At 55.0% G+C, this 11,260-nt stretch overlaps 1 protein-coding gene across 5 annotated transcripts in view; it reads right to left on the bottom strand.

Moving 5' to 3' along the window:
- Positions 1-5,345: 5,345 nt before the first annotated feature.
- The window catches only part of SEC31B (SEC31 homolog B, COPII coat complex component), a 40,460-nt gene continuing 34,545 nt past the window's right edge, over positions 5,346-11,260 (bottom strand). For 4 of the 5 annotated variants that reach the window (XM_038757936.1, XM_038757940.1, XM_038757938.1 and 1 more), the window contains 5 exons: positions 10,594-10,649; positions 9,381-9,512; positions 8,865-8,981; positions 7,090-7,161; positions 5,346-6,908 (listed from right to left, as the gene is read on the bottom strand). In XM_038757936.1, the coding sequence (XP_038613864.1) occupies positions 6,729-6,908; positions 7,090-7,161; positions 8,865-8,981; positions 9,381-9,512; positions 10,594-10,649 (557 nt within the window). In that variant the 3' untranslated portion in view covers positions 5,346-6,728. The remainder of the gene's footprint in view (positions 6,909-7,089; positions 7,162-8,864; positions 8,982-9,380; positions 9,513-10,593; positions 10,650-11,260) is intronic. The other variant, XM_038757939.1, reaches the window with a different exon arrangement.

Below are 11,260 nucleotides of genomic sequence, written 5' to 3'. Positions count from 1 at the left end.
TTGTCCCACAGAGGGTTCACAGGCTTAATCCCCATTTTACAGATGAGGTAACTGAGGCCCAGAGAAGTTAAGTGACTTGCCCAAAGTCACACAGCTGACAAGTGGTGGAGTCGGGATTTGAACCCATGACCTCTGACTCCAAAGCCCGGGCTCTTTGCATTGAGCCACACTGCTTCTCTTGAGAAAGGCAGCGAAGACCTGCCTCTCCTCCCTCCTCCTCCTCCCACGGACTCTAACCAGAGAAGCAAAGCCTCTGGGATTCGCTCTTCCCTTACAGAAAAGCAAGGGGAAGCCTGGAAGCACACAGGCCGCCCTCATCCCCAGCCTCACATTTAAGCTGGCTGAAGTGGGAGGAGAGTTTCGGCATCCATCCATGGTATTTACTGAGCACTGAGCATTTGGGAGAGTATAATACAGTTAGTAGACGTCATCCCCGCCCTTGAAGAACTTACTATCTAGAGTGAACCCAAGAAGCTGCCCCTTCCCCTGATACCACCTTCCCTGCAGAGACTTCTCCCCGCCCTTCACCTTGCCATGAGTAGGATCAGCAGACCCTTGGTTTGGCGAGGAACAAGGGTACCGTCAGGGGAGAACAAACCTTTCCAAAAAGTCTGGTCTTCCTCAAGCCCCCGGCCAAAAAGGAGCTGATTAGAGAGACCATTTTCCGAGCAAACTGAATCCTCCAGAGCATCCGTTTCAGGAATAGGAGGATCAAGGCTTTAGCTGCTTGGGGCCTGAGGCAGTTTTATGATGGCAGCCCAGTGCAGGTGGGAGGGCAGTTGAAGTCTAAACTAAGGCATGTCTGGGCTGGTGTCTGCGGCCTGAAGCTGTCACAGACTGTGGTCTGAGGAAGCACAAAAGCAGCTGCCTCTGGAGCATTGTTGCCACAGATAATTTTAAAGGATAATGAGGGGGCGAGTTGGGGTGAGGAGGAATCACTTTCTCAAATTAGCTGAGGGACAAGTGAAGATGGATGATTTTTCCCATGAGTTTTCGTGGCGAGCCTAGGCTTTGTTAGAGGGGATGTGACCCCTGCCTGACCATCTCCATGGAGAAGCATTAGACTAGTTCGTTTTTTCCCAAACCGTCCAATTCCCTGAGGTCTGAATCCGTTTTGGTTCATGCCTCAGGAAGCTGGGGTAATTGACCCGAACCTGGAGAGGATGGGAAGGGAGGGAATGCCCGGCTGTGAACTGATTCCTTAGAGACAAGAGGCCTGCCAGTACCCCTCTGATGCCATCCGGCCCACGGTACCGCAAAGAGAGAACAGTGAACTGGCAGCTATTGGTTGATCTCCCTTTGACGGTCCCCTCCTCCCTGTCTCCACACCTCTGTTCCCTTTCCTCTCAAACGATTTCTGGAGTCAGAGATTTCTCCTGACTTGTTCCTTCAAAACGGGGGGAGAGCCAGGGGTTACAATTTTACTTCTCACTAATCCAGGACAGCACCTAAGAATCTTCCTATTTAATGGTATTGTAAATAGAAAGTTAAGCACTTTGAAGTTTAAGTTATTGCACAGTCACTGTGATCTGTATACATAACAATCTGCTTTCCTTTGCCACTTAGTGTAATCCATACTCTACGTGGTATGTGCCCTAGAGAGATAGCCTATTCTCTGGGAAGGGAGAGGCAGCCAGTATAGCTGGGAGTAGAGCATCCTCCTCTCTCTGCTGAGAATCTGCCCCTCCGGGAATCAGGTGGACTAAATTCCTGGCCCCCCACCCCGGATCCAATCTGTAGCTGCTTGATTGTCACCCACTAGTCTCTGCAATAAACCAGTAGCCAAGTGCTTGCAAAATGCTGTGCGGAATTCATTTCTTTTCCAATTTTGTTCCTGAAACCAGAATGGGAAGCCAAGATGGTGTCCTTGTCCGGGATCCTGAAAGTGGAAGTGGGGGCATCATCCTGGCCTTGGACATATTGGACTTTTCTTCCGGATGGTCAGGCTATTGTTTCAGGCCAAGCTTGCCAACCCGTCAATGATATTTGAGCACTTACTGTATGCAGGGCATTGTACTAAGCACCTGGGAGAAGGATCTTATATCTGCCCCAGCACTTAGTACAGGGCTTAGTATACAGTAAGCGTTTCACAGATACCACAATTATTTTGATTGTCATCATAAGTGCCAGGCAGCGTACTAAGCTCTAGGGTAGATACGAGCTAAGCAGGTCAGACCCAGTCCACGTCCGATGTGGGGTTCACAATTTTAACCTCCGTTTTACAGATGAGGAAATTGAGGCCCAGAGAAGTTAAGTGACTTGCTCAAGACCATTCAGCAGACATGTGGCAGGGCAGGATTAGAACCCAGGTCCTCTTGACTCTCAGGCTCGTGCTCTTCCCGCTAGGACCCTTAATCCGTGCAAGATTCCTGCGGCCCCTCGAGCAGCCACTGGGATTGAACTCCAGAGATGACCCTCGATCATTCTTATGCCTTTCAACCTCTCTGATTCATTCAAATGTGTTTATTGAGCACTTACTGTATGCAGAGCACTGCACTAAGCGCTTGGGATCCCTCCTCCATCAGAGTACAGCCCTTCCATCCAGCTTCCCTCTTGTTTCTGTGGCTGACACTTTTGAAAATATGAGTCACGGTTCTGTTCTTCCCTGGCCCTACAGGAGGGCAGATCTCTTCCCCCTCCCTCCCTCTCACAGGGATTTTCTCCATCCCCATTTTCCTCCTTCTCTACTCCTCACTCTGGGGCTTCTAGCTCCCTTCCGGCCTGCCGGTTCAAGGCCTATTAGCGCTTAGTACAGCGCCCTGAACCCAGCAAACGCTCACTAAATACCATGGATTAATTGATGGCCACACAGCTCTGCATCTCAGACTTAGAGGGTTCTGCTCTTCCCCCTCTGTCTTCCACCAACCAATGTATCTCGTTACCAATCCATGGTATTTAGTGAATGCTCAAGGGAAGGACACTGTACTAAGCTCTCGGGGAAGTAGCGTGGCTCAGTGGAAAGAGCACGGGCTTTGGAGTCAGAGGTCATGGGCTCAAACCCCGGCTCCGCCAATTGTCAGCTGTGTGACTTTGGGCAAGTCACTTCACTTCTCTGTGCCTGTTACCTCATCTGTAAAATGGGGATTAATCAATCAATCGTATTTATTGAGCGCTTACTGTGTGCAGAGCACTGTACGAAGCGCTTGGGAAGTACAAGTTGGGTACTTTCAGCTCTTTCAGTTAAGACTGTGAGCCCCCCGTGGGACAACCTGATCACCTTGTAACCTCCCCAGCGCTTAGAACAGTGCTTTGCACATAGTAAGCGCTTAATAAATGCCCTTATCATCATCATCATCAAGTACAGTAGAGTTGGAAGACACGAGTCTTGCCCTGGCGATCAAAACGGTCTCTTCCCATCAGGGGTGTCGGGGAGCCAGACTGTTCACCAAGCCCGAACCCATCTCTCTCGCCTGCCCCGTGTCCTGCGGAAAGCTCCGGTCCTGGGGAAGCCGGCAGCTTGGACGAGCCACACGCTTTCCCTTGGAATTTTCTCGAGGCCACACGCTTTCCCTTGGAATTTTCTCGAGGCCTCTCGGGGCTGGGGGGTGAGTGGAGAGGGGCGGGGAAGAGCCTGAACCCCTGGGATAAATACAGGGAGTCCTGCTGGTGGGGGGCAGCAGCCTCCCCTCCCAGGCCCCCCAGGCCTCTCTTCCTGTAGCCCGCTGGAGCCCTTTCAGACAGAGCGGCATTTTTCCCCCCTTCTTTCCTCTTTCTTTCTGCGAAACAAATCCCGGCCCAACAGCTGCGGCCCGACCTGACCCAACCAGCAGGTAAGGGCAGAGACAGGATCCGCAGGCAGCCAGGGAAGGCAGAGGTGAAGGCAGCAGCCCATTGTGGGGCTGGATCGGATGCTTCCACTCATTCATTTCCTTTTAATTAACCCGCATTCCTGGAGGAGAAATATTTACGTGGGCTCCAATAGATGGCCATCCTCGGCCTGAGGAGGGAAGGGGAAAGAAAGCCGGCCTTAGCAAAACAATATCTTTTTAAGGAGCACAAGAAGGGAAAATAAGGGAACAAAATGCTATTAAAATAGCCCACCCTCCACCCCCCAGCGGAGTCGATGAAAACTTCATTTCACATGCTAATCCTCCTCCCTTCACAACACCTCTTCCGAAAATGTTTGGGAAAGGCTCTTGTGGCGAGTACACAGCTCCCCGCGGTTCAGACTTCTCCTTGTGTTCGCTCCCAGCCCGGTGTGGGATTCTCACTCCGCCAGAGGGTCCCCCCACCTACTTCAATTTAAACAAAGACCCCGGAGTTCATCAACCTCCCACTGAAATTCACAGCTGCTGAGCAAACTAATCCCCTCTCCCGGCCTTTCTTCCCTTCAATGGGCTCTTGGCTTCAAAGACACTTTGGGAAAGGATTTACTAAGGGCTCACACTGCTCTCTCAATAGAAGTTAGTGCAAGTATTATCTGCAGAGCAAGTGGCTTTACAAACAAATACTGCCTTAACAATCTCTCCCTCCCAAACACACACATACGGACGCACATACAGAGACACAGGGACAAACACACAAACACACACACACATCTAGCACACAGGCAAGATGGGATCTACAACCCGGATTAGGTTTGGTTCCCTCAGTGGCTTACAACCCAATCTTTTGTGTGGCAAAACACTTCCTGGGTGTAGGTTCTAGGAGAGTTGCCTGACCCTTGGGGCTGACGAGGATCCCCACCGACCCATCCGGGACCCCTGAAAAGCCAATGAAGGACAATGTCTCCTTCAAGGAGACCAGTGGTGGAAATACCAACATTATTATTATTATTTAGAGGCCCACGATTTTCGGACCATAAGGCCCAATGATAATAACCATGGTGATGGTTCACCTCCAACTGTGTGCCACGCACTGTGCTACATGCCGGGGGTAGAAACAGGGTCATCAGATCGAACCCAGTCCCTGTCCCGAGAGGAGGGAGAACAGGTGTTAGCTCCATTTTACAGATGAGAAAACAGAGGCCCAGAGAAGCTGAAATGATTATTGGTGACATTACCGCGGAGCACTGACGTCGTGCCAGAACTACAGCTGGGCCCAAAGCCCACTTGCTGCGCTCAGTTGTCTACACAGCCAAAGCGAAGGATCCGTTAGCAGACAGGGGGATGCCCCCCAACACGTTAAGCTGGTCACGTTAAGCCAATGGGGTTGGCGGGGGGAACTTTTGCAAAACAACGAACAGGGACCCAACACGACCACGTGATCAAGCTTCCGGGCTCCCTCCCCTTCGTCACCCCTCAGTCTGTCCTTGAGGACCACACCCTGGGAACCCCCTCTAGCCCAGGGCTTCAGGCAGCCTGCAGGGGCAGAAGGGGCCAAAACAGTCACTTTACCACGGAGAATGGAGGAAACCAAACGGAAGCAGCTTTATTTTACCATTCTTTCAGTGATTCAAGTAGCAGAAACCAAACCGAGAATGCAGCCAGAAGGCACTTGGCGGTGACCTCAGAGGAGTCAAATTGGTCCCCCTGGGCGGCACATGGGACCGGGACCCCCCGCCCCCTCCCCCAACACACCAGACAACCCCCCACAGTACAATTCAGGGCAGAAGAGAAGTCAGAACTTCCCTTTCTTCCTTCCCTTCGGCTTATCCTGAACTTGCCAGCACTAAGAGTGCTGAAGAACCGTTCCTTGACTTAGTAGTAGCAAAACTACTGAAGGGAGCCGTTCCCTCTGGTGATCAGGATCCCCCTGAATAGCACACACCTTCCCCTTCCCTCCATCTGGCAAAAAGGGGCATTCCATCCAGAGGCGATCCTCTGACATGCCCTGGAAGCCACCCACATCCACTCCCCTTCCATTCCTAGCCGGGGAAAGAGAGATGGAAGGAAAACCGACCCGGCCCAGCCATCCCTGACTGCTGAGCAGCCCGCTCAAAGCTCAGCCTTTACCAACGCTCTCTAACTTGAGGGTCTCAAGGCAGGGCGCTTCCCACACCAGGGCCTGCGAGAGAGGCTCCTGTCTGGAGTCAGCGAGGGATATGTGCCCCACCACCCTGGACAGGGTCAGCCTACTCTCTCTACCTGAGCCTCTGGGGCCACAGAGCCTGGAGCTGAGAGGCTGGAAAGCAGCTAAGCCTCGATGGTGACGAGATGTGAGGTTAGAGAAGGACAGTGTGGGGTTCCAACAAGAAGGGAGGAAAAAAAAGAGAAGAGACGGAGACCCGGAGAGCGGGGAGTGTGGGGACAGGAGGACATGAAGCCAAGCCATCTCTTTTCCCCCTGGCTCGCTCGGCAGCCAGCTGGGGAGAGCAGAGGGAGACCTTCAATGGCTCAGGTGAGTCGTCAAGGCAGAGGGCCTGTGGAAGAGCCAGTGACCAAACCAATCCCTGGCAGAAAGGTTGGACAGGGCCAGGGCTCTCGTGCTGGCCCAACCCCCAGTCTGGTCCTGTGCCTCAGGAGCCCAAAGCCCGAGACGAGAGAAGACGTTGGCAAGTCCCACAGAGGAGGTGGAGGGTGAAGAGCAAGAGGGCGGGATCTCAGGACAGCAGCTCAGACGGGCACCGCGGCAGCAGACGCACCACAGAAGCTCCCTACGTCCAGGAGCCTCTGGCAGAATCGGGACACCCCAGGGGGGAGCGAGGATGGTTCGCCCGATGACACTCTCCAAGCCCAGCCAGCCTGGGGACTGAGCTCAGGACGGGAGAGGGTGACCCGCAGTCCGGGTGAATCCCTCTCCATCTCCATGGCAACACTCCCCCCCACCCCCCAGTCTTCAGCGGGGGGTTAAACGTTCAGCTTGTGGGCGATGGTCAGGACGGCCTTCAGGACGGGCATGAAGCCAGACACCTCGCTGAAGCTGCTGCTGCCCACCACCTGGGTGTGCACCAGGAGGCCCTGCTGGTAGTTCTGGGCGTCCATGCAGCGGGCGATCTCATGGAGCCCCGCGAGGATGTGGGGGGACAGCTGGTGGGAAAATGCCTCGTCAGCCGCTTGGGCCCAGTCTCCTCCCTTCCCACCACCTGCCCCACCTACGCTCTCCGAGACCCCCAGCCAGGCCCCCCAAAATCCCGGACAACTAGACTCCAGGCCGCATGACTGAGAGGGGAGCTGCGGGGAAGGGTCCAGTCGAAGAGGCAGCGCTTACCGCTTGTTCCCGGAGCTTCTCGTAGAGACACTCCAGCCGCTGGGACGCCTCTTCCAGCTTCCGTTTCGTCTTCTGGGTCGGAAGAAAACAGGTGGCGCTGAGCTCAGTGGGACAAGCCTCAGGGGCCGGTTCGCCAGAACAAAACGGGGTGAAGCAGCCGACCGGCTGCTCTCCCTGAAAATGGCCCAGGGCATCGCCACCGACAGTACGGCTCCCCAACACCAAGACGTGTTGCCGAGATCCCCCTCTGCGGTGAGAGTCAGCTGGACCGCAGCTGGGTTCCCCATCCTGCAGAATGGTTTTCCCCAAGCCTCCAGGGCCTCTGGGGATGAGGGAACACACTCCTGCTGTCCCAGTGGTAATTTCCCCCTGGCCCACGCTTCCAGGCCCCCAAATTAGGGCTGCTTAAAGACCCTGACACCCAACCCATATCCTAATCCCAGTCCTCTGTAGGAGAAGTAACCCTGGCTCAGCTTTGCTGCCCTCAGTTGCCTCAGTCACATCCGGTGTCCTCCCCGCCGGGAGATTTTGAGCATCCACTCCTCTTCCCCACAGAAAAGCAGTGTGGGAAGCACGTGGGCTAGTGGAAAGAGCACGGACCTGGGACTCAGAGGACCTGAGTTCTAATCCCAGTTCCACCACTTGTCTGCTGTGTGACCTTAGGCAAGTCACTTCTCTGTGCCTCAGTCACCTCATTTGTAATGCCCGGTGTCCTCCCCCCAGAGATTTTGACGTGCCCAGGGAGCATCCACTCCTCTTCCCCACAGAAAAGCAGTGTGGATAGCACATGGGCTAGTTGAAAGAGCACGGACCTGGGACTCAGAGGACCTGAGTTCTAATCCCAGTTCCACCACTTGTCTGCTGTGTGACCTTAGGCAAGTCACTTCTCTGTGCCTCAGTCACCTCATCTGTAAAATGGGGATTCAATCCTACTCCCTCCTACTTAGACTGTGAGCCTCAAGTAGGAGAGAGACTGTGTCCAACCTGATTACCTTTATATACCCTAGTGCTTAGTACAGTGATTGGCATGTAAGAAGAAGTTAACAGGCACCGTTAAAAAAATGAAAACAAAACCAACAAAAACAAGCCGGATGGCCTAGTGGAAAGACCCGAGTTCTAATCCCAACTCCACCACTCATCTGCTGCGTGACCCTGGGCAAGTCACTTGACTTCCCTGTGCCTCACAGTTACCTCATTTGTGAAATGCGGATTAAGATGGTGGGCCCCGTGTGGGACAGGGACTGTTCAACCGGATTTGCCTGCATCCATCCCAGTGCTTAGTACAGTGCCTGACACACAGTAAGTGCTTCACAAATCCCAGAATTATTATTAAGAGACACGGTCATGGTCCTGATTAGCCTTACGGTGGGAAGGGCCGGGAGCCGGGGTCGGAGCTGCAGGTCAGGGAACATGTGCAGCGTGGCTCAATGGAAAGAGCACGGACTTTGGAGTCAGAGGTCATGGGTTCAAAACCAGGCTCTGCCAATTGTCAGCTGTGTGACTTTGGGCAAGTCACAACTTCTCTGGGCCTCAGTTCCCTCATCTGTAAAATGGGGATTAAGACTGTGAGCCCCATGTAGGACAACCCGATCACCTTGAAACTTCCCCAGTGCTTAGAACAGTGCTTTGCACATAATAAGCACTTAGTAAATGCCATTATTATTATTACGTGGGAGAAACAGAAACAACCTCTGGGCAAGGCAAGGCAGGTGGGGAGGGGAGGGAGATGGAAGGGAGGGGAGGTGGGCGATGCCCTCTGTGATGGGCAGACTCACTGGATCAGCAGCTACCAGGGAGCAGCGCTGCACCAGGCCCTCAAAGGTGGTCTTCAAAGGGAGATGTTCCGGGGGCAGCTCCTTCCTCTCCACTCGCTCCGGAGGCAGCTGATGAAACTGCCGATCGACAGGCTCCAAATCAGTCCCCAGGCCTCCCCCACCGGACCCATGGCCCCGTGGTTTGAAAACGTGGGCGACGCTGCCCCTTGAGCGGCGGGTGGCCCAGCCCCAGTTTAAGATCTTCCCGACCCCCCAGCTCCCACCCTGTCCCACCCAGGACCCCCTTCATCAGGCATCAGACAAGACGGTCGTGTGGCTGGAGAGCAGGGTGATCCCCATTCACTCGGGTTCCCCGCCCACCAAGTCCCCAAGCCCTGGGGCGGCCTTGGGGATTCCGGTGGCCTAGATACACTAAGGCCGGGAAGACGAGGGGGCTGCACGGCAGATCCGCCCGGGGGAGCTACAAGAGAGGAATGGAGATGCCGGGCTCTTGGCTGGGCCCCCATCATTGCTTACCTGCAGGCTGAGCTCCTGGGGGGCCCCCGGGGGGGCCTGCCCTGCCTCATGGCCGAGGGGACCACCCCGAAGGAGAACACCTCCAGGGGGGAGGCTCATCACGGGGGCAGTGATCGGCGCGGGAGGAGCCAACTGAGGAGAAGCGACAGAGATCGTGAAAGAGAGAGAGGCAGATGCCCGCCCCCCGCCTCCCATCCATCCCCATCCTCCAGGAGTCAAACCCACAAACACCCTTTGCCCCGGGAAAGCAATTTTCTCCATCCTTCCCCCATCCCCCAACACCCACTCCCCGATCGCTTCCTCTGGGGAATTTTGACGTGCTGGCATGGAAGTCGCCAGCAGAACTCTGAGCATATTCCCCCAACTCCCACCCGCAACTCCCTGGGGCTTCTCATTCCCCCTCAGGCGCGGTGACAAGAGAAGAATGGAGAGCAGGAGTACCCCTGGGCTCTTACCCAGCCCTGGCCAACAGCACTCTGCAGGGGGTGAGGGGAGGAGTGTGTGGGGGGGTGATGACCCCTCACAACCCCACTCACCCAGGGAGCACAGCCCTTCATAACCAGCTCTGACCTCCCAGGACTCCCAAGGGAGGACCGAGTAGCACCGTGGCAGGCTCGCGGGGGAATTCGGTGAGCGCCCGGATCTGCCTGGGAGTCTTTAGCCGCGCCAGAGGCCTGTACTCCCCCAAAAGGGCCACCCCGTCCCTGCCACAACTTGAGCCCTGAATGCGGAGATTAGCGGCAGTGAAGTGCTGGCTGAGCAAGAGCTCCCAGCCCAGGGAGGTGAGAGGGAGGGTGGGAAGGAGAAGCCTGCTCCAGTCCCGGGGGCGATTCCCTCCAAGAAGGCCAGATCAAAAGGAGATGACTTTGGAAAGGGGCTAATCCTGCAGAGAGCTCAGCCTGAAGCCAATTCCCAGCCACGCTGCCAGGGGCCCATGAGAAGAGCTTCCAGGGAGCAGGGGCGGGAAGGAGAGAGGGAGGGGAGGGGGAAAAGGGAGAGAGAACTGGGTGAATAGAGGCAAGGAAGAAGAGGGAGAAAGGAGGGACAGACCTTCCATTTTGCAGTTTTACCTCCCTGACTCTTGCCCCAAGCAAGGTGACAGGACAAAAATTCCCCGAAAGAGCCCCAGATTCTGGCACTAGTGGAGGGAAAAGCCGTGGGGACAGGGAAGGGCCCAAGAGGTGAGACAAAAGCAATGGGGGGCGGGGGTTACCTTTTTCTTTTGGAGGCCTCCCCGGCGAGAAGGGTCAGACCAGGATTCCTGCGGTCCTGCAAAGAGGGAAGCGGCAAGACACGAGGCTTGGATGGGATTAGAATAATAACAATAATAATGATAGCATTTATTAAGTGCTGACTATGTGCAAAGCACTGTTCTAAGCGCAGGGAAGGCTACAAGGTGATCAGGTTGTCCCATGGGGGCTTCACAGTCTTAATCCCCATTTTACAGATGAGGGAACTGAGGCACAGAGAAGTTAAGTGACTTGCCCAAAGTCACTCCTCGGACAGCCCCACTCTCAGGGATCCTGGGAAGATGGTCCTCCGCCGGGGCTGGCATCCCTTCCAGATGCCCGGAAACCCCAGCGGGGCAGCACCAGGAGTGGTGTCTATGCCTCAGTCCCAGGGACCAGGGCAAGGGAGGGCTCCATTGGCCATCGGCCACCCTCTCTTACCATCATCCAGGGAGGCCAGTGTGGGCCTTTAATGTATCGGCACAAGACTTGGCACTCTTTGAAAGTCTCTGAAGAGCACCTGGGCGGTCAAGTCATTACTGAATTTCTTAAACTCAGAGCCCTGCGTGGGCAGGAGCTGCATCTGGTCCGATTGCCTGGTCCGTATTCCAGTGCTTAGAAACAGTACAGCCAGGGTTTAAGACCACAACT

Source organism: Tachyglossus aculeatus, chromosome 16 (assembly GCF_015852505.1).
Source record: "Tachyglossus aculeatus isolate mTacAcu1 chromosome 16, mTacAcu1.pri, whole genome shotgun sequence".
Taxonomy (NCBI): domain Eukaryota; kingdom Metazoa; phylum Chordata; class Mammalia; order Monotremata; family Tachyglossidae; genus Tachyglossus; species Tachyglossus aculeatus.
This window is presented reverse-complemented; position numbering and strand designations above follow the sequence as displayed.